The sequence below is a fragment of the Pipra filicauda genome, unplaced genomic scaffold, assembly GCF_003945595.2.
Source record: "Pipra filicauda isolate LSUMZ 115617 unplaced genomic scaffold, ASM394559v2 scaffold238_size1193820_pilon, whole genome shotgun sequence".
NCBI classification, from domain to species: Eukaryota; Metazoa; Chordata; class Aves; order Passeriformes; family Pipridae; genus Pipra; species Pipra filicauda.
In genome coordinates this window covers 408,596-431,657 of record NW_024104352.1, presented here as the reverse complement: position 1 = coordinate 431,657, position 23,062 = coordinate 408,596, and the positions used below count along the sequence as shown (strand labels likewise).

At 46.1% G+C, this 23,062-nt stretch overlaps 1 protein-coding gene across 1 annotated transcript; it reads right to left on the bottom strand.

The window, feature by feature from the left end:
* Positions 1-4,526: 4,526 nt before the first annotated feature.
* FAH (fumarylacetoacetate hydrolase) lies at positions 4,527-21,433 on the bottom strand. Its single transcript, XM_027746194.2, has 14 exons — positions 21,289-21,433; positions 18,943-19,053; positions 18,182-18,303; positions 17,050-17,099; positions 15,468-15,558; positions 14,852-14,949; positions 14,530-14,582; positions 13,041-13,140; positions 12,211-12,341; positions 11,407-11,482; positions 10,756-10,802; positions 9,527-9,628; positions 8,407-8,524; positions 4,527-4,750 (listed from the first exon to the last, which is right to left on the bottom strand). Exons 1-14 carry the CDS (start codon positions 21,367-21,369, stop codon positions 4,671-4,673), a joined length of 1,260 nt encoding a protein of 419 aa, XP_027601995.2. The 5' UTR covers positions 21,370-21,433; the 3' UTR covers positions 4,527-4,670.
* Positions 21,434-23,062: the final 1,629 nt, after the last annotated feature.

Sequence of the window (23,062 nt, the reverse complement as noted above, 5' to 3'; positions counted from 1 at the left end):
CAGCTGCCACCAGGGTCTTCTGCCCCTGCAGCATTTCCCTTGGACATTCATTAACTGTGTTAAACCAGCTCTGTTTCAGCTGCCTATGGAGCAAATAACATGGAGCAAACAGTGTGAAAATTAGAAAGCACAGGTCTGTAATTAAAACTTCATGGAAAACCAAATACCTGTGCAAGAGAGAAAGAGTTGAGGTGAAGAAGTTCTTGGGAATGAGGGAAGATGAGAAGGAACAGCTCACAGCAGATTTGTATGGAGCAGCATGGTGTCAGTACTTCAGCATGTCCCTCACGTATTTCCAAAGCCTTCAATCAATTTTAAAATCTCAGAAATGATCTCTTTCTTTCTCACTAAGCAGCAACAGTGTGGGCATTCTGAACAGAAGCAGCAATCCAGTCTGAGAAATGGCCTCCTGCCTTACTGCTCAAAGCCAAGAGCCACAAGAATATCACCTACTGTCTCTGTCCCTCTTCACAAAGTCACTACCTTGACCCTGAACAGCTACTGAAAGAGTGTTTTACTTTGAATTATTACTGCCTGGCTAATGAAACAATTATGAATATTGCTGACCCAAACATTTTCAACAAAACTATTTTTTTTTCCATGATATTGCATCTATTTCTAATTAGAAACTCTGCAGAAAACAACTTTAGGTGAAGAATGCCCACATTTCACACCCAAAAGCCATTGGTCCCCTTAAATTCTGAAATACATTTTAGGGTTTTATTCCATGCTTTTCTTCAAACACTTAATTATACCAACAGCACTATTATAAATTATACCCAGCTTTTCCATTATGCACCGACCAGACGATGCTTTGATCTGTAAGAAAATACATCTCAAAGTACCAAACAGTGGCTGCCCTTAGTTTTCTTACCAGCAAAATAACGAAATAGGGTGAAATATTGCCAGGTAGCATGATTCATTGCCCTTATAACCCCCCTGTGATAAGGCAGTTCAACCCAGAAGCACCTCCTGCATCCCTCCCAGACCTTTCATCCAACATCCCAGCATTACTTACGCCCAGGACTGTGCACTCCAGCGCAAGCTGCTGATGAGAACTGCTGACCTCTGTTGAGCATGAAACACCAGCCAGCAAGAAGGATGCTCCAGGCCAGCATAAGAGCTGTAGTTTCCATTTAGACACATATTTCCATTTCCTCTGGTCAGAAACGCAGGGTCTGTCTTCCCACACAACATTGCATGACCCTGAGTTAAGCTTCTCAGGTGGCTGACACAGCAGAAAGGTTTTATTTTTCCTCCAGGCTTCTGAAGATCCAAGGAGGATTTTCTTCTCCTACGCCCAGGTCACAAACCCACAAACCTGGGGGTAAGGCAGAGGAAAAGGAGCTCTGCATTTGCTTTTCATTTTTTCTTTTTCATTTTTGCTGGAAGCCAAATTATAAGCAAACTAAGAAAAACAGATCTAAATCAAATGAAAATTAATAAATTCTAGAAGCAGAGAGCCATGCTCAAAACTAACTGCGGCAGAAGCTTTTAGAAGTAGAGGTGAAGCTCTTCATAGAGAGGATCAACCCAGCTGAAATTGGCACTTCAAAATTAAACTCTTCTAAGCACCCAACCAGCACACTGAACTGAGAGCACCCAGGCCAAAGCACCCTCTCACTCCAAGAGCCTGACCTTTTACCTCTACCTTATAAAGACCCTCCCCTCAAATCACAAGAGAGCTCCATGACCCTCAATTTAAAGGACAAGGGTGCAAAGTGGTTCCACCTGCTCCAGGGGAGATGAAGCAAGTGGGAAACACCTGTGTGTTTCCCAAAACTTGGGTGAGAATCTGCTTCCATCCCAGGCAGTGGGTGCTGCTGTGGCTATAATGCTGCTGGTCCTAGGCCAAAGCAATGCTATTTTAAGGCCAGCACTGCCCATTGCAGCACAGATATACCCTTCATTGACCCCTTGACACAGTGTACCTCAGCAGGGATGAGAATCAGCAGTGCTGGTGGCTCCGGGCTTTCTGCATTGGGTGAGGGCAGCATGGCTATGGGCTCCCCACCTCCTCAGTGCCCACCCAAACAAAGCCCACTACCTTCTCCTGGGGGTGAAAAGAGACTGGCCTTGGGCACACAAAAGAATTTCTCTCCTTTTTTAGCATCTCCTGGCATTTTGGCCCCCATCCATGCAGAAGGCAGCAGATGGCTCTGAGCTCTGTCCTGAGTGAGGTTTTGGACGTTGTCCAGCTCACCTCTGAAACCTGCTGTGCCTGAGCTCCTTTCCAGATATTCTGCACTTTCTGGGAACCTGGAACTTCTCCAGATGTCCCCAGGCTAGACAAGCTCAGATCAGTCACCTTGGGGCCACAGGAGGACTTTACCAGCTCCCACCCATACCCAGCACGGTGCAGCACTGCTTGGCCAGACACTGCAGGTGGTGACCCCAGGATGCACAGAGTGGCTACAGCAGATGCAAAGCCACCCTCCTCCCTCAGGGCTGGGGCTGTGAGTGGAAGTCTGGCTCTGAGGACTCTGGGATGGGAGCAAGCCTGGGGGGATCTGTGGCTGGGTGCCTCCATCCTGCCAGTGTTTGGTTTGCAGGTGGGCTCTCAGCACCACAGACCTTCTGCCTCACAAAGAAACGAGCCCAACTTTCACTTGCTGGCAGCAGTTGCTGCACCCAGGTGGCTCTTTGAGAGAGGAACTCATTGCTTATGTACAGGACTCGCCTTTACCTTGCCCAAAGCTCGGGAAGAGCACTATGGATTTACAGTTTCCCTAAGTATTCCTGCGATCAGAAACCCTTGACACCACAGTACTTCTTGGCTGCAAAATGTCTTGCATCAAGGTCAAAACTGATGACTAATGACATATTGCCCCATCATCAGCTCCTGTCTCTCTGTATAGGTCCACCCCTCTCCTCAGACATCACATTTCCAGCACATCAAATATTGCAAGGTGCACCCTGGCTGTTGCTTCTGTGGAGAAATTTCTCCCCTGGATAAATGCTTTCTGTGTCCTGCTGCTGCCAGGAGCAAAGCCAGGCTGTGCTCAGAGGAACAGCATGGGTTATTTCTAAATCCAAGAGGGATGGTGTCAACTCACAATTGTCCTTTGAGGTCAAAAGACAGCACAAAGCATCTATAAATTGATGACCGAGGCAGAGTACATTAAATAAATATCTGCCTATTAGTTCAGTTCTGAATTTCTACAAGAGCCTGAAGGGAAAACAGCTTTTCCTTGATAAACAACAATGAGCCACTGTTTTCCTGGCCAGGTAGTCCTTGACTTGGGGGTGATCCTCCAGGTATCATTCTTTAAGGGACCATTATTGTTGCACACTGGAAGACTGTTTCAGTTCACATGCCCCATTAGCAATGATTTATCTGCACTGCCACATTTTTTTATTAATTTTAACTTCAAATTCATTTTCCTCTTCTGCATGGCCATGAGGTTTGCATTCCTGATCAGCACCAGGTGCTCCCCAGGATGACATCAAATGCCCACATGTCCCACAGCAGCAAAACTACCTGGCAGACCTTGGGAGCAGCAATGGGACAGCCTAGGAAAGCAACAGCCTGTGCTCATCCTGCTGTTGCTGCACAAAACCAGCAGCCTCATCAGGTTCTTCACTTTGAGGACCAAGCAAACATTTAACAAGTTCCCCTTGCACTGTACCAGAGTTCATTATCTGGTCTCCTGAGCTCCTTCCATCAGTAATATCCTCTAATTGATGTGATTTGGCACTTGGCCATGGAGTTAAATTGATTTGTAGGCCAGCAGGAGACAGCAGATGCCCTTTACACTTGAGAAAAGTGGCACGTGGCTTTGTTTACCGGCTGCTGCAAGGGGATGCCATGGCAAGAGATGCCTTTTAGGGGTGGAGGAAGGGTGTTGGCCTTCTTGGTGTCCTCTTACCACAGCCCCTGTTAAGTGACAAGGTGTGACTGCCACCAGTGAGAGTCTGGTGGCAGTCTCTCCAGTGATGAAGTTCACCCTTGCTCCTTGACCCCGGGGAAGCTGGTGTGAAGGGTGAGAGAAATGGGGAATTCCCTTCTGTAAACCCAGGCAGGATGCACGAGGCATCTCCATGCTCCTTTGACGGGTGCCCCAACACAGGCTCCCACCTGTGGGCTGGGATCAATCTTTATTCTGGGGCAGGAAAGTTGCCTCTGGTTGTGTAAGGGCAGGGAGTAGGGACACCCTCACCTGTTGCTGTCAGTTGTACCAATTATCACATTTCCAAATTGCTTTGTTGCAAATTATTTTAGGGCATAGTCATGTAACTCTTACACAGGATGGTCTGTAAGTTTTAACATCCATATGCAACTCACCTTCAGGGTTTTACCTCCAGCATATTAACACTGTGGAAAAAGGAAGTCAGCACGGAATCTCAGATGTTATCATCAACTTAGTACTCTGAATATTTAAGTTTACTTGAAAGTCTCTTTTTATAATTATGAAAAAAACATTAATATAGTAGAAGAGTTAAGAATCTCACTTTCCATTTCAATCATCTTATTCCTATTCTGAGACTTTTAAGCTAGCATTGAAATATTTCTCTTATCACACACATTCATCTTTAAGATATTTATTGATAATTAAAAATAATAAGATTTCAATCACTCATATAAAAATAATAAATCTGAGTAAAGCAGCGTGACTGGTAGAGGTGGGGGGAAGAGTTCCTTCTCCTCAGATGTCACCTTACTCCAGTCATCAGGGATTTGACAGAGCTGGAAGGATTTTTCCCGAGCACTGGCCAAATCCCACGCGGAAGCCGTTGCCCTGGCAGTAACCTAGGGACAGAAAACAACAGACAGCTTGTTCTGTAAGGACAGCAGGATTTTACCAGGAATAAAAGTGAATAAAGGCATAAAGAGACCAAAACCAAGTGAAAACATATCAGAAATTCAGTGAGGGGTAAAAAAACCCCGAACACCTGGAAGAGTTCAAGTAGCTCAGAGATATAAGAAAAAAAGAAGCACAAAATGTTAACTACAGCAATATGCAAGTTCAGTGAATTGATCAAAGAGCAAACAAGATATGCAATATTTCTGTTTTCAAACCTAACCTGGAGCACCATTAATCTAACTGGCAAAGCCATTTGCTGCCTCGTCCAGCCCTGCAATTAATCAAGTAAATCTGGATTCTCTTTCTGGAGCATTAGGTCTGCTCTTGGGACATCAGGATGCTTACGGCCAGAAAGATGGTCATTAAACCTTGTCAAACAGCAGGACCTACCCTTGCAGAAGTTGTTTTGCTTTCTAAAATCAAGTGGTTTAGTTCCAGGAAAAACTCGGCATCTGAGTCAAAGTACTCATTTATCCTCTCTGACAGACGTGGAAGGTCTGCTGGCTGCTGCTGAACTCGTGGGGCTGTGACAGAATCTCTAACTCTGGGACAACTCAATCTCTCCCTACTCCTGTGTGATGGAGGAGATGACATTGGGATGGAGATGCCGCAGCGCCTCTTGCTGCCACAGGCCAGCCAAGCTGCTCCAGAAACAGCATCCACCAGCAAAGCTGCAGGCAAGGCAGGGGAGGAGACACAGCCAGGGCCTTCTGGCCCATCTGGGAAGTCTATTCTAGGAAGAAACAGCTGAGGAGACCTACTGTAGCTTTCTGCTACAACAGCTGATCAAAGGGAGGACACAAGTGGCATATGCTGGATTTTAAGGATTGATTTCATAGTTAGAGATGGATTTTCCTGATGGAATACATCAACCTTCCCTGCATGTGATAAGAAACAGCTGCCTTCAAGAGGCCAAGATGGAGCTAAACAGAACAGACCTTAACTCTAATTCCCATCCTTAGCACAGGTCAGTGGAAATCACCTCTGAGGAAGAGGATGGGTGGGCTCAGGCTGCAGGGCAGCCAAAGTTAGCACAAGGACAGACCCTGCAGCTCTAACCCACGGTGCAGCTCTCACAGCCAGGCTGAAATGAAGTTTTCCCAAGGACAGCAGTGCCTGTAAATGCTTGTGTAAAGCCACAGACACCATCCCAGTGTCTGCCAGGTACTCCTCATCCATAAACAATACTGGAGTAAGGTGCTGTAAGGCTCAGCTCCGCTTCCATTTGTCTCATTAGGCTTCATTGCCAGCTTTCCTTTGAGTGCCAGCTTATTATTTCAGTCTAGTTTAGTTATTCCCGCTGTCAGCCACGATTTAAAGCAGCACCAAGGAAAAGCACACTAAATAAAGCGAGCTCTGTGCTGCCAGCAGCCCTGGCCTGAGCTGTATGTGTGCCAAGGAGCTACTGAGGGGTTTTTGCAGCTGGCTGCCACACACCATCAGCAGCCTGTCCCCTGCAATGCTCCCTCCCTGACACATTTCTTGGGAGAAAGAAATATATTTCTTTCATTTTATGTGTTAGGTCTCTGAAATAGCTCCCACATGGCAAACAAGAATATGAGATTGAAACAGGAAACTAAAAATGATGGGTTGGGCAGTTGGAAGCACCTCGGGGATAAGATGGAATAGCACTAGCCCTGCCTCAAGAGTGCCTTAAGGCACTGGACCTGCCATACATCACTAAATAGGAGCAGATCCCAAACTGTCCCAGCAGACAGCCCCAGCAGCACCTGGCTCTTTGCAATGCCCTGACCACCACAGTCACAAACTGCTGCCAGTGTAAAATAGCCCAGCAGATCAATGAACATGAGACTGTCCCACTGGGTCCACAGTGCCCTCATCCAGGTCAACACCAGTGCCACTCTGCCATCTTTAATGGTTAAAGACATTCGGGATTCGAAGTATTTATGTAAGTAACACAGCTTGTTCTGGGCATGAAGAATAACATGGGTTATGGACCAATCCCATTTGTCCCTGAGGTGGATCCCCATGGCAGCAGTTCCCAAACCACAAGGTGCTTCTCACCAATAAGGACCATCAGCATGAACATCGAAAGGGATGTTCATCATACTTAACTGTACCCTAATTTAGGGTAGTTAGTGGAGGGAGATTGGCAACTCTGGAGGGCAGTGTGGCACTTGGAATTGCTGGAGGAGTGTCTCTGCACTGGATATATAGGGAGCCTGTAGAGAGCAGTGTCAGATTCCTACATGTGTCAGCATGAGTAGTTGTGGGGTTGTTGGGAGGCTGAAGGATGTCAGAGGTATTGGGGACTCCTGTTTTTCATCATCTATGGCTCTGTCCAGTACCTCTCAATCTCCAGTTGTCTCAGCATCTCCCTCTGTAAAACTTGCAGCATCTCACAGAAACACAATTTTCAAGGCTATTGCACAGGCTGCCAGGTGGGAGACACTGGGGCTCTGGCTGCAGCACCACCAAAACTACTTATAGAGCCACTGCTTGGGAGACTGGAATACGTACATTGCTTTCTTTTTTCATCACATAAAAGTTCTTGGGTTTTGTTAAAAATCTTTCTGAAAAAAAATGATAATATTAGACTGTTTTGTCAAAAATTCTAAAAGTCCTGGTTGGATTAAGAAGGCACAGGTACGTAGGCTCACAGTAGCATCACACCTTCAGGTTGCTCACAGGTATTAGTCACTCACATTTTATCTGCCCTCAGTCACACCTGTCAGTGTTTTCCCATTGCTTGAGCCATTTGTTCCTGTGCAGACTATCTCTGATCACATCAGCGGGATGGAGCAGCTCAGAGCCAGGCTGGACCTCATCTGATGATGCACAGCATCCCACAAAACATTCCCTAAAAATTCAGTAAGCAACATAGCAAAGACATGCAGGCGTGAACCAAAAGTTTCTCATGACTGTTCTTGCCAAATATGTGCCACTTCAAAGCCATAAAGGGGTTGAAAAGAGGAAAGTTAAAAATACATTTGTTTTGCGCTAGGTTTGGGTTAAAAAGAAGTAGGAGTGGGATTTAGATCACAAAACACCGTGGGAGATTTTAATTCACAAAATCCTTAGTTTATAGAGACGAAAACTAAAATCATGTCCCAGCATGAAATAGCTCTGAAGCAGAGCCCTTTTCAGAGGGGAACTGGTCAGCTGTTCTAGCAGGCTTCATGCTGTTTCCCACATATTTGATTTGCAACACACTTCATTGAAGATGCCCAGGCTACAAATGAAATATTATTTGCAGAATAACTTCTTTCAGCATTTGCTGAGCTCTGCTCTACATGCAAACTTGAACTGTGGTGGCAACAATACATCAACTGCTTCTAGTTTCAGGGTATTTTCACCCTTAAAGGCAAACCTAGCTCCATCGTCCCCTTAGCACTCACACACCAGCATAGCAAGAGCCTTAACTACTTAGCAAAGCCAACAACCTCATCTGGAAAGCATTTATGGCAGGGAAATTTCTATCCACCTGCTTTTGCCTCCTGGCAGGTAGGATGGAAACAACTGTGCTTGCATGGCAGGTATGTACAGAACAGCCCGTGTCTGCACCAGGTGCTTGCCCTGCTGGGATCAATCCATGGAACTGTGTCCTTGATGCAGTGTAAGAGCAGTTATCCACCAGTACCTGTCAAAATGATTTCATCTCCGTCCTGCAGGAATTTACGAGACTGTCCACTGCCAATAGGGATTTCTTTTGTTCCATTCCAGGACAGCTCCAGCATGGAGCCGAAGCTCTCTGGCTCCTGCAGGAAGGGTTTATAAACAAATTAACAACTTTTTAGTATCTCTCCTGCTGTTCAGCTACTTGCTGCTGGGACCAGACACACAAGTATGTTACCTCTAAGGAACAGAGTTTTGCTGTTGATTTAATTCATTGACACATTGGCTTCTTTCCCTGCCTTTGCATTTTAATTACTTGCTGGCTATCAGCAGTGATGTTTACAGCTGTTATCTGGTGCATTTAACACAGTGCTCAACCCTGTAAAAGCAGTTTGGGTCTGCCACAGCAAGAATGGAAACAAATGGAGGAGACTTCTACAAATCCATTGCTTTTATGTGGTCACGTTTCAGATTTTTAATTACATTTTGTTCTTCAAAAGAGCAAAGCTGGCGAATGTTTGTGAATCTCTAATGTCACTCTGCCAGTACAATAGCTAGAAGATTCAAAAAGCACATGAAAAATGCTCAAACTGGAAGTACAGGCATCCCATCTTGAAAACAACTTACCTGAGGCTGTCTTTGAGACAGTATGTACAGGATTTGTATTTGGTGTTTCAGAAAGTGTGAGTTACCCATAAATTGCAACAATCACCCATATGGCAGTTCAAGGGGAATAACACCTTGTGAAGTTGGCTCCAAGTTCACTGGAGAAACTAAAAGTTATACCCGTGCACCTTTTACATTCTTAGCAGAAATAACAAAGCTGCATTTCATAGAGGGTAAATGGGCTCTGTGGATGCTTGGACACAGAAATTAATTTGCATCTATTGTAAAACAGTTATTAGAGAAAGGAATGCAGGAGCGGCTAAAAACCAAACACCAATTAAAAAAAGAAAAACGAAACTGAAAACTCTTTACAGTGTGATTTTGGGGCTACCAAAACAGCAGCAGATCAAAGTGCCTGGGGAAGAACTGCAAATAGTTCCGTGGCTGCTCAGATCAGCCAGGATTCTGACCCAAGCCCTGCTCAGCTGGTTCTGGATCACTGACCAGCTGCCAGTGATTGTCACTACTTAAACACTTACGGGTCCACTGATGGTGCCAGAGGCCAGGAGATCTCCGGGTCTGAGGTTGCACCCATTGATGGAATGATGAGCCAGCTGCTGTTTCATGGTCCAGTACATGTGCTGGAGGAAGCAGGAAGAGGATGCTAAAGCAATGAGGGACAAACCTCTCTGGTGTGCCACTAGGCTATGCAAAATATACTGCATTCTCGGGATGATGCTGGTAAGACTGTCCCTAAAGGAAAAATTTTCTCTTTAATCGGGAAACTTCAACAACCTAAAAGCAACATCCACAGTTACTTAGTAACTGCATTCTGAGCAGTTATGTGGCCTGGCTGATAGCATTTATAAAGCACATACTTTAACATGCAATTTACTTCTCTAAAATTTCCCTTTTTTCAGCTGGATGTGATTTTCCCTTTTCTTCTTCCTCTCTAAGGCCAGCACTACTGACCCAGACTCCATTATTAAGTCCAGTATTTTAATGGCTTTACAGAAAAATCTCCTTATTACTGATTTGCTGACTACTGATTTACTGATTAAGGTAATTACTATGCAAAGAACCAAATATGAATATGAAATTGATTGAGAAATGCTGCAGCTGGCACTCAGATCTCCTGGCTTCAATCAGTGGGTAGAGGCAGAGCTGCCACACTGCCCACAGAAGGACTGGGGCAGACCCAGGCTGGCAGCAGTGAGTTACATCTAAATTAGAGCTGTGGCTGCAGAGCTGTATTGCACCTTGACAAGGCAAGAGGCAATTCCCTCTCCCTATGAGCCCTCTGTTCCCACTGCCAGATGGGCACATAACTTAGGATGCTCTGAGCACCCCAAACCAAGCAGTGAAAAGAGCTGCCCCCTTCCTCAGTGCTTGAGCACCCAGGAGGTTCCATCTCACAGGGGTGAACTATCACCACCCTCCAACCTTTTCCCTCTGTCTCTTGTGCAGACACACACCAGGCTGGATCTTCAGCTGCATTGGAACAGGCTACCCAGGGAAGTGGTGGAATCATTACCGCCCCTGGAAGTGTTCAAAAGGCGTGTGGGTGTGAGGGACACGGTTTAGTGGTGGACTTGGCAGTGGGGGGTAACATCTGGGCTCAATGATCTTGGAGGTCTTTTGCAACCTTAGTGATTCCATGATTCTATTTTATGATTCTACTGCAAAAAAACAGAGTTTAAAACTGCCTAAGGCTGGAGCTGATGGCATCAGCAAGACTGCAAACAAACAAAACATACTGGAGTCTTACCTTGAAATTGGATCTGCATATAGTAGTTGGTGTGTTCATTCCTTCTCCTGCAGAAAATAAGGAGTAAGAAAGAGAGAAGCAATTTGTTTGTGTTGGATGAATGATGTTGGAGTCTTTTATTTTACAGATGAATGGAGACTTCTTTTACCATTGTAATCCCTAGTGAGAAACCAGTAATAACATTTTTTATTGCTATAGAGACCAGTATTTCATAGAAAACAAGTGGGTTTTTCCGATGGATAGCACCGGAGTAGCATCAAGCTGCTCATCTTCTATTCTCTGCTCTCCTACAGGAGCAACACTTGGACCTAGCAGTTAGCAGGGCCATGAGCTGGGGTCTGAGCTGGGTTGACATCTGGATCCCACACACATGTGCACTTTCCATGCCCCACTTTCCCCTGCCCATGCAAGGAGACCCCACAGGGACTCTCCTCATCAAAAGCCTCATCTGGGAAGGCATTCCCTCCTTGGCACATTGCTGTATGGCCAATGGGGAGCAAGAACAGCTTTGCTTCTTTCTCTGAGAGACAATCTGGGCAAAGATGGAAAAGAAGGACTGTGGAACCAAGAGCAAAGTGACTGAACAATATGGTGATTCTGCAATCCTTAATTGGCAATTTCAGCTTTGTAACCCACCCAGCTTTGCCATACCTTTAATAGCAACGAAGAGATTGATGTCAAAAGTGTAGGGTTCTTTATCCTGAAGGTAGGGCAGTGGCTTGGGATCCTAAAAGTACATAAAATTCATCACAGTCTAAACAAACAGAAAGGAAAAATTCCATAAGCCACCCGAGAGACTTTTTGTTTACCCAGCCTGTGCTGCCCACTCCATTCATTTCACTGTTCTTACTGCTCAGGTTATCACTTTGACTGGTCTCATGAACACACATAAAAAGATCTCTCTGAGCAGATAGGATATCCCTACAATCCAATTCCTTTTTCTGCACTTGGGCTCCAAAAGCCATCTCCATCATTTCCACTGGATGTTTGCCCTGTGCCAGCACAGAGAAGATGGTGAGGTCTCTGCAAGACTCTCTGTTACCCTTTCCAATTTAACTAAACATTTACATAATGCAGACAACTGGAAATGATTGAACAAAGTGTTTTGGCTTGAGTCCACCCTCTCTCCATTGCCTGCTGGATGCTCAGTGCTACCAAAAGAAGATCTCTGATCAGTTTATTTTCCAGGTGTTTTAAAGGAGATGATTTTTCTGCCCTGTTAAAACAGGATGACTCAGGGCACCACGTGCCAGGGCCAGTGACATCAATGAGCACTTGAACTCAGAGGGCCTTGGTGCCTTCATATGTTCTGAAGCAGAATCACACTTGTAAACTCCATGAAGACAAGGCCTGGCATTTATACAGCTCAGTGATTTCCACTGATGGGACCTTCCAGCTCTGCTGACATTTTTCTACCACTGCTTTTCCTTTATTTCAACCCTTTCTCCTGCTAACCTGGACAGGGTTTGGCAACACAAATGGCATGAGAGCTTCCATGGTAACAACCCACGGAGAGATGGTTGTGCCAAGGCTCTTGCTCAGGAAGGGACCCAGAGGAACGTATTCCCATTTCTGGATGTCACGGGCTAGGAAGAGAAAATTCAAAGCGATGCAGTTAAATGTATCCTAGGAGTTGCACAGCCATCAGACCTGTGAAAGAGTAACATGAATCAGAAATGTTACCCCCACCCTTTTCTAGCCATTGTGCCCAAATCCTAATTTCAATCCATCCCTTTTGGACCTTCAACCCCATTTTCTTTGACCAGCGAGATTAGGAAGAAAAATCAGCAATAAGTAAAATAAGTCAGGCCATCCCCATATAACCAGTATTTTTATCCCCAGTTTAATTAATGCTTTTACACCCAGCTAATGGTCTTTGCCAGTCAGAGGGCCAATTTAAACCAGTTAAATCTTTGTAGAGACATAGGGATTTGTGATTGCCAAATCCTTTTCCTTCTCCTGACACTGAAATCAATCACCATCCTTGGAATCACCATCCTCAGGGCTGCTCTATCCCTGCCCAGAAGAAACTAGACTGATATTAGCTCTTTTATAAGTAAATAAATCTTCATTAGGCAGTAATTTCTGCTTCTACTGATTGATTGAAGATGGATTAATATAGACACTGAGAAATACAGACAGCACTTCATTTTCATCCCTTCCAACTGTACCCAGTGGTTTCAAGGATTGCTACTCTACTATTAAAATATGTAATTTATCCCTCTCTAAGGTTTCTCATGACACTGTAACCCCCTCTCCAGGCAGACTCCTGCAGCACTGGTTACCGCTCCAGTCGTTCATAAGGACCATCCCAAAGATGTGCTCGTGGGCTCTGCTGATAGGAATTGGCTCCCCATACTTGTTTCCAGGACCTACAAAGAATGCCTGAAATTGAAAAGCAACACACTGATTGAGGTTTTTTTAAGCTAAAAATCCTTACTGCACAGAGGATTACAGGCACCAGCAACAGAGGCTGGACAGGATGGGCTGTGGATTTCCCATACACATTTAGATTTAAAAACCTGTGGCCTACTCCCCTTTCTTCCCTTCCATAAAGCAGGCAGGCTTGATTTACTTAAGAACACTGTGTTGCTAAGAGACAGGCTTAAACAAGGGCATGATGTTGTCAAAACGAAGGAGTGAAAAACAGTCCCTCCTAATTACAATCCGGATGCAGAACAGGTTTGCCCACTGAAAGGACTCTGCCGCAGACAGTGAACAGGAAAGAGTTTAAAGTCATCTGAGGGAATGCTGAACGTGGCTGGAGCCTGTTGTGACAGTGGAGGAGGCAGATGGAGAAATGTGACCACTAAATAAAACAGGTCATGAACTGGGTGCCTGCACTCACTCCCTTAGGAAATGTACAGTCAGAGCACATGGCAGAGGATTCTATGGGGAATCAGTTGTCTCCTTCTGCCAACAATATGGAAGTTTTTTCTTCTTCTTTCACAGCAGCAGCCAGTAAAACTCAGGCTGCAAAGCAGAGATACAGTAGCACAACAGGTACCCCACTTTATGGGACTGCTTCCCCCTTTATAGCATTGATTTACAAAGCACACAGTATTAAAGGCTTTCACCTCGTTTTTAGTACAATTTGCCTCAACATCACACTTCTTTCACTTTTTTTTTTTTTAAGAGGAAAGATGGGGAACAAATCATATAAAAATTATATAAATCATTAAAATGACATAAATCTTAATGAACAGTCCTATACAGCTCTCCCTTCTGGACCACACTAAGCCACAAGACACTGTGCCTTCCAAGTACGTTTTGTTACAACATCCACAGCACAGGTTACATCTTTCCAGTCAGGAGGACGAGGAGTTTGAGTCACACGCCCAAGAACCCAGGGCTTCCTCTGCTCTAGGCTCAAGCCTGTACTTCCAAAACTCACAGTGTCCATTGAAAGATCCTGCTGTGGTGCAGAGGTAGCTGCTAACCAGGTAACAGGCTCTGGTGTCTGATAAAAGGAATTCTGCCTGCCTTCTACCAGACTGCTGCACTGGTGCTCAGGCTGGGGCAGTCAAGCCGTTTCCAACCTGAAAGCTGTATGAGCAAACCTCCCAGCGAGCTAATGCACCCTCATCCACGTCAAAAGGGAAGCTTTTCTCCACAGAACTCTTTACTGCCTGCCACACAAACTGCTCAGAGGGGAACACCGGAACGGACCTTATAGGACGTTCAGTTTAGAAGAAGCTAAACCCACCCTTTCTTCCCTGGTTCTATTTTAATGTTTTTCAAGTGGTAAGGAAAAAAAACCGAAACCCATCTCACCATTTCTAACTCGATATCCAGACGTTTACAAGCACCAAACACTGGAGGTTTATCTGTAGGTAGGAGAAAGAGTATTTTACATCAGGAAGGCAGGTAGGGAAATAGATGTAATGGCCAGAAGAAACAGAGCAGCTGGTGCTGCCTGGCATAGAAACACAAGATGGACTCAACCCACAGCTTTCTCTTGACCTGACCCAAGGCTGGGCTTTAGACAAGGCCTCCCAGACCCTTCCTCTCCACTACTCTGTGATGTGGAGGAAAAGCAAAAAAAAAAAAAAAAAAAAAAGTAAGAATCCACATTAAAATCCTACCATGGACTCACCATTGTCAGGTTTCATTTGTCCCACAGGTCTCCGGATGGGCGTCCCAGACACCACAACAGATGATGCTCGGCCGTGATAACCAACAGGTAAGTGCAGCCTTGTGAAAGAGCATCACAGAGCATGATTAGCTGGGTACCAGAGCAGCTTTCTGAGGTGGAAGCACCGTGGGGTTGTGAGGTACAAGGAGAGAGCTCTGCAAAGATGGGCATGATCACTGGCACCTTACTGACTCTGATATAAAGATATGAGTGAACCGTAATCCAAAGCCATGTAGCAGTCAAGGCACTTCAGTGCCACTGCTCCAATTAATTCCTTAGAGCTTAAGCCCTGCTTTTTTGTCACTCAGCAAAAACTAATTTCTTAGGTAAATCTATCTTTGAACCGGGGGCTGCAGGGTAACTGGTGTGGCTGCTGCAACAAAATGCAGTGCACTTGGGTGAGGCTGGGAATATGTGAGGTTCAGTTCTGGTATCAAATTCTTGACTCTGTTCTCATCTGCTATGAATTGAAATCAGAACATTCCTGAAAAACTACTCAGATCATTAAAAATTTATATATACATAGAGATAAGCCTGCAAAATAATTCTGCACTAGAGAAAAATCTAAGCTACCCACCAGTTTGGCATCAGAGCGTTCTCCTTCCCCCTGAACATGATCCCAACGTTTGTGGCATGTTGGCGTGAAGAATAGAAGTCAGTGTAATCTCCTGCATGAGAAGAAAGCCATAAAATAGGGATCAATGGCAGGAAAGTCCCTCATCTGCTGGGAGGCTAAAGCACATCATATGCTGCTGGCAATGAAAAGAGCAGAAAAGGAGAGAGCGAGAGTGCTGGGTATGGCCATGTAATTACAGCATGAAGGGGTGATTAACAGTTTACCTATAAATTATGCATACGAAAATGGCTTTTTTTTTTTTTTTTCAGTAGATAAGAGAGGGAACAGCACAGGACATGAAGCAGCAGCCCCCTTTCAGAGACAAGGCAATTCCCAGTGCTTTTCCTCTTGCCGGTGGTACCCCGTGGAGGGACTCGGCTGATAGTCAGGACATCTGCTGCCCTCTGCTGCCATCCTTGCAAACAGCTCCCACCCTTTGGAACCACGGGAAACCGGAGGAAATGGGGGAAAAACCTCAAATTAGGAGGATGCATTTTCATTATATTGTTTTGTGAGCCCAGTAAGTTATCCTGCAGCTCCAGGAGGATCCAGCAGTAAGTTATCCCCTGCAGTTTCAGCCTCCCAGCAGAGCATCCAGCCATTCAGGACAAGCAAGAACCACGCACAGAGCAGAGCTGCAGGTAAGTGTTGTGGAATCCTAAATTCCTTGTATCTCCATGGTACACAGCCCCATCACACTGCCAGGGCAGTGCTCTGTTCCCAGTGCTCATGAGAGAAAGGAGCCAGCAATTTTTTGACAAGACATATTGAATCTGAAGCTATTTCAGGGAGGTATCACACCTGTGGGAACTCCACATGGTTCCTTTGGGACAGGCTAGGCTTTGTCCCAAACCGGGTTGTGCTCCATGGAAGTCAAAAGCCCAGTGGGAACAAAGTTGGATGGGAAATGGGCAAGTTTACATCCTTGCTCCTATGAAGGTTATGCCCTCAAGTGACTTTGATCAAGTTGGTTTGGGTCCAAATATAAATTTCTGTTAGAAACAGGAAAATGTTTATATCTCTACATGAATATACTAATTCCAAAGCATTCCATGGCCTCATGGGAGTGGTGGTAAGATCTGGGATGCAGAGTAATGGTCTGGGAGTAGAAACTCATCCCTGTTTAGGATGCCATGCTGGAGTATCTGCCTTGAAAAATATTGCAAGACCTGAATTATTTTCTGATGGCAAAAGAAGAAATTGTTGGAAACCGAACAAGTGTTTCCTGCCTGGCTGTAGTCACAAAGGCATCACAAAGGTAATCCAATCTGATGACAGGAGTTATGTACCACCAGACAACCCTGATTTAGTGGAAATTGCGTCCAGGAATCTTCTGGCTGCTATTGAGCTTCCCCAGGCTTTTATTCTTGTGCCACAGACAGCACCTACCTTTATTATGTGCAATAATCTACTTCTGGCTGCTGCAGAACCCATTCCCTGTCACAGCTATGATCTGACTGTCTGAGCAGGCTGGAAATAAAGCAGCTTCTCTGTGCAGGAGCAAAGGGCAGTGCTGAGGAGCCCTTGGCTGCGGGGAACTCACCGATGTGGGCGGGCAGGTGCATCGTTGCAGAAGCTTGAGGTACAAACGCTCTGAAATGAAAAATGACGCCTTCAGCTCTCAGAAAACTTGCAACTCTCACCTGTAAGAACCACGTAAGAGACCGACTTGCTCTCCCAGCTCCTTCCTTAATTTAGTTTGCAAAGCCTTGTAGCAAAAAAACCTTGCAGAAAAATCTGATGACTGCACAAGCTGCTGTTACTTGAGATGGTTACAGCCAAAAGGAGCATCTGTCAGGGTGCGAGTGGGAAGGGGGGCATGCCTGAGGCCAGCTGGGTTTCCAAGGGGCACAGAGAAACACCCTGTGCCTCTGCTGCGTGGGCAGGATGATTTCATGGGATGTGGCTCTTGAGGTGGCCGATTTGAACTTCTGGCACTGCTCAGGGAAGGTTCAACCGAGGTTCAACCTGCTCCTGCACATGTGTGCCTAAGTCCCCCAGGGAGGAACAGCTCCTGCTGGCTGTCAGGACAGGCACTTGCACCATTTAAAGCATCACTCCAGACACACAAGAAGATATAGGGTTAATGAACATACATTTTCCATCAGTACATCGAGGAGCAGAGCACAGTCCTCCCCTCCTGCCCCTAGGCCACTGCACTGCCTCAAGTCTGAAGCCAATCTGCGACCACAGATTCAGTTTTAGCAAAGTCAGGTAGTTGCTGAGGGCAAACTGCTCCAGGTGTGACAGGCAGGGAGGGAGACGCTGGGGAAGGGAGAGGTGAAGACTTCAGCCACATCTTCATGGAAGGCCACAGTGAAGGGGCCATAGCCAGGGAACCAGTCCAGCCCGCCCCACACCTGCCTGGGCAGCCCTGCTCAGCCTCCACAGAGAGGCAACAGGTCCAGGCACACCCCAGGGCAGAGCTTGGTGTTTCCAGGTGGAGGGTGACACCCCAGATCTGCAGGCAGTTACAGGATTAATCAGAGATTAATCTTGAGGTAGTAAAGAGAAGGAAGCACTCAATGTGCTCAGACCCCAGTTAATTCCCACATAGGAGGCAGGTGGCCACATTCAGACTTTTGCTTTTGGTGGCTCAGATCACAGGGTGACCTCAGTGACACAGGCCACAGCTGGAAGCTCACCATTCCCACAGCCTCACTCCGCTCCCTCACCTTCTCCGCAGCTCCGTGTTGTCCCTCAGGGTGGGCTCTCCGGCCGACAGCAGCCTCTGGAGTAAAGCCCTCGCCTCCATCCACGCCGGCCGGCCCAGCCCCATGAAGGCGTTCAGGGTGGGCTGGCAGAGACACAGAGGTGGGGGAACAGGGAAAAGACCATGTTTTGTTCATCCTTCACATGCATGAAGATGTCCTGCACTCCCATCCGAGCGTTGGATGCCTGTGGCCAGGGTTATGCAGCAGTGGCTGCCTAAATCATCCGTCCCACCTGTTCATGACTGCCTGCACCCCCATTCACCCCCCACAAGTCCTCTGCAGCAGGACCTGCTGCATGTTTGCATCACCCCATCCTAACACACCACTTCAGGCCTTAGTGGCTTTGATATCTCAACCAGCTGTAACCAGAGGTCATTTATATTTACCTTTACCCTTAACACAACCTCCCTGTCATTAATATCCCATCCAATTCCTTGCCATGAAGTGTTGAAGGCACAAGTAAGATTGAATTGACATTAAGGCTTTGTGTCAGACCCCTGCATTGCCAAAGGCTGATGACACTTTCACTGAAAATGCCCTTTGGACCCCCAATGCCCCAGCTCTCCTTCCTGTCACACCTGTGATGGTTTTTCCTGTAGCAGAACCTGCCTGACAACACATTTCTAGTTCATGTTCATTATCTCACCACACGTTGCAAAAGTCCCTTGTGGAACATTTCTAAAATGTGTGTGGAAATTAGAAGAATAGACTCTGATAAATACCTGGTCAAAGACGTGCTGATGTTTGGCAAGAGCTGGTCCATTGAAAAGATGTTTAATGACGCTGAGATCCAAAATCTGGTCTCCAATCGCTACCCCAAGCCTGTGGCGAGGCTGCAAAGCAGCAAGAGGAGGGGGGAAGAGAAGAAGAGATTATGCTTGTAGCCAAAAATTCTCCAAAGAGGGCATGGGGGAAGACAGTGACCACAGTGAGTTTAATCCATCTGGGACAAGGGTCTGATGCCACGGCAACAGGCCATTAAGAGCCAGTCTATGTGTCTGGCTGCTGAAAAGTGTCTATGGGCAGAGCATCATTGCAGCCTTCCAGCAGACCTTGAGAGGCAGAAGACAGCCTCAGCCCCATCTTTTGGGGAAAAGACAGCACAACAAGAAGGTTTCTCTCCTTTTCCTCCAGAAGTATTTGCCCACCCCTCATTAATGACAAGCATTGCAGAGTAAGCCTATACACCTGGAATATGCTGTGAAGTAGCCAAATGCTATTGCCCCTTCTACAAGTGAGAAACTGAAGCACAGACAGACTGTGGGCAGGATGGATCCCATCCCTATAACCAGGTAACAGGAGAGAAAAACAGGCATTTCTGCACCCCAGCTCCTTCCCAGAGGACTCCGGGTGCTCTGGACCGCCCTGACGACACCAGGCACGCAGAGCACCCTGCCCAGGCACATTGTTTCTGTACCACATGGGACGGGGCTGCCCTGCACCACCCATCCTCACACCACGCGGCTCGCATGCGAACCCCAGCCTAGATCCTCCCTTCGGGAACAGAGAGGAACGGTGGGTTGTGGCTGCTCTGGCTGGACAGATGCAGCCCAAGAGACAAAGCCCCCGTTCATCCCCGGCGCGTGCGGAGCCGGCGGTGCCGGCGGGGCAGCAGCACGGACAGACCCACGGCAGCTCCGCCACAGCTGCGTGGGGCTAAAAAATGCAGACAAATTTCAATTATTTGTGTCTATAGGCAAATAAAGACAAACTAGACACAGTCACTCTGAAAACAAGCTCACCAAAATAACCATCCGTGCTATTAAACCTGGGGTTTTTTTAACCTTTAATTTCTAAACAAGATTCCAAGTGTGGTAGTAAGTATTTATTCAGCAAACATTCCTGGAGAAAAAAAACTAAAGGTCACGTCAGGTTAATTTGTAACTGGGATAGTCAGGAATGACATCAATTGTTTTACCCTGAAATCATTAAAACATTGGGCTACTTTTAGAATGTTATTTTCCTAAATAATTTCCGTAAGTCCTTGCTTGTCTTGTCACAGGGTTTGAGTGAAGATGTTTTCTTCAAGTAGTTATTGAAGAAGGCAGAAAAATAATCCAACCTTGCTAGATAACAGCACACACATCTAGGAGGAGATTAAATGAACCATCTCAGTTTTATCTTTAGAAAACACCACATCAGAAAACACAATCTTATGGTTTAATTTTTTTTTTTTTTTTAAACCTGCACGGATAAGCAGCAGAAACCAGGAGGTAATCATGAAGTTTCCATGAGCAATGATAAATAAATTCTCTGCTTTTTCCTTCCAAGATGCAGCTCTTGCCATGTTTCCTTTTCTCCGGGAGGACTCATCTCTGGGCCTCCATCCCGTCAGGCACTTGGAGGTGTGAGGTTCAGCCTAGCTGGGCTCAGTATTCATGAAAACAGAAACTGGGAGCTACCTTTTTGGCAGAAAGGTGAACCATGTTTTCGTATGTGATCAAAAATACAAGATCTGAAGCTGGCTCAACCTGTAGCCTTTGGGCACAGCTTTAAATGTAACACACTTGCACATGTTTAGTGCAGCAGTGCATAAACATGCCCAGTAAAACACAACAGGTCAGCTGCAAAAACAGATAAAACATACATTTGGTGCCCTGGTTGAATGCTTTGGCAGCCACTAACCAAACTCACTAAGAGCACTATTTAAATGTGGCTTCTTAAGGGTGACACTGTGATTACAATCAGTCACAAAAAAGATGAGAGATTGAGTTAAAAAAACTGAGTGTGAACTGTGCTGTGCCTCTACATAGGGAGTGAGAGGATCAAACAGATTTAATGATTTCACAGAAATGGTCAAACACACAAAAACGACCATACATATTAGCCAAAGTACTTCTCATCACTACTAACACCTCTCATTTCTTTTGCGCAGTTTTAAAGAAGATGACATCAAAATAATCACACAAGGAAATGCAGCAGCTACAGCTTTGCTGATAAGCCAGGAAGGCTGTGCAAGTGTCTCAGGCTGGGAAGTTTTCCTTTCTCCCAGGCTGCCGGGAAATTGTGCTCTCTCATAGCCCTGGAACAATTACAACACCCCAAGGACAAAGTTTGCTGTTACTCACCTCCTCCTTAGTGGAGAAAACCCCATAGGGGAGATTTTGGAGAGGAAAATCCGAGTCCTTGTGTACCTGGATGAAAGACATGCTGAACCCTGAGCAGTCCCCGCTCCCAGATGACAGCACCCACCTCCCAGGTGCTACACGCCTTCCGAGGAGGAAGATCCTCTCCAGGTGTTGTAGCCCAGGGCAGGGAAGCATCAAATCCCACCCTCTGTCCTCAGACACAAACCAATCGCTGCTCAGTCGCCATCCCACCCCTCTGCCCGGTCCCCTGGCAGGTTAATCAGTGCCAGAGCTTTGCCTGAGTCAGCAGCTGTTGACTGCTCCCAGCAGGCAGCGACCCCGGGGAAACAGGGTCTCCCTGCCCACAGTTACCTTTCCTGCAGGCATTCAGAAGATGTGTAGATGTGGCACTTGGTTTAGGGGTGGACTTGGCAGTGCTGGGTTAACTGTTGGACTGGATGATCTGGGAGGTCTTTTCCAACTTTAATGCTTCTATGATTCTATAAACCCTCACACGAAACTGAGGCCTTCCTGTAACAGGTACCTTGCTGTGGGTCAAGGATGCGACCAGACAGCTGCAAGACCAGAGGGAAACCCACTCATTTACCTTCTGAGGGGTCACTTATGTGCCAGGATGCTGGTGAAACGATTATGCCCACGCTGAGCAGTTCTCCCACCAGGAGCTCAGCAGTCCTTGAAGTTGCAAAATTCACACCCAAAACTGCACTTTGTGTGTATTTTAGTTTTGCAAAGCTGCACCTCTCTGAGTCCTTCTACTTTCCCCAGATAGTTCCAGCAGCTTAAAACCAGAGAAAAAATGCAGCCAACCATAAAGAGCAGGGAGGCCAATCCTTCTGCTTCTAGTCCTGACTTTCTCCCACCTGCAGGAGAAAATTGACCCATTTTCAGAAGTAGAGACCGCTGAGGGAACATCCTTGAAATTAGAACTAAATAGCAAAGACCACCTATTTCCAATAAAAAATTAGATATTTATGACTGCCAAGCCAAGGAATTGGTTTCCTGCTCAATTTTTTTTTTTTGGCAGTCATCAGAAGAAATGCATCAAGTTTTACAGCCAGAGATTTGTGCAAGATGATACAACAGCATCCATGACAGCCCACCTGGGATAGCCACTTATTAGTGGCTCACAAGGTGCTGTTTAAAGGGGGTACTTCTTTAAATAATACAATGCATAGCACAAACTTGTGGAGAAGTTCTTGTAAAGTTCCTGTACCTAAGGTACAACTCCGTTTCACTGGCTGTTGGAATTGTTTTAAGCACAGTGAAAATGTTTCATAGCAACATTGGAGGATTTGGGTTATAGAACCTGCTTATTCCAAAAACAAAGCAAAACCACATTGAAAGCGTGTTCCAAAACACCCTGTCCAATGTGAGAAGACATTTACTCAAGCATTTTGTAGTGCTGTGAATATGCTGGTGTTAATTAAAATGTTAACCTGCTAACCTCGAGCTGATGACACAAAATACAGAATGAAAAGCAGATCAGCCACCAGGATAACACAGAGCCAATGCCAAGGCAAACAAACATGACACACAATTCTCAGGTGTCAGGGAAAGGTGGATTTCCAGTCCAAATGCAAGTCCATGCATCGGGAGCATATACTCTTTCCATATTCTTAACTCTGAGAGACCTGCACGAGCCAGGCCAAAGGAGGTTCGTTAGATGGCCTGGAGAAGGACAGGTGTGGAAGCAGAACAGCCCAATGCAGACCTGCCTCACTGTGGGCACTGCCAGGAAAGGATCCTGGGAGCA

What these genes read in the sequence shown, in the direction of transcription:
- FAH (XM_027746194.2), bottom strand. Translation starts at nt 21,369, where the DNA reads ATGTCTTTCATCCAGGTACACAAGGACTCGGATTTTCCTCTCCAAAAT. An exon ending in TGTTGCCAAACCCTGTCCAG is followed by an intron (nt 11,483 to 12,210) that starts GTTAGCAGGAGA and finishes ATGTACTTTTAG; the next exon opens with GATCCCAAGCCACTGCCCTA. An exon ending in CTGGCACCATCAGTGGACCC is followed by an intron (nt 8,525 to 9,526) that starts GTAAGTGTTTAA and finishes CCCTTCCTGCAG; the next exon opens with GAGCCAGAGAGCTTCGGCTC.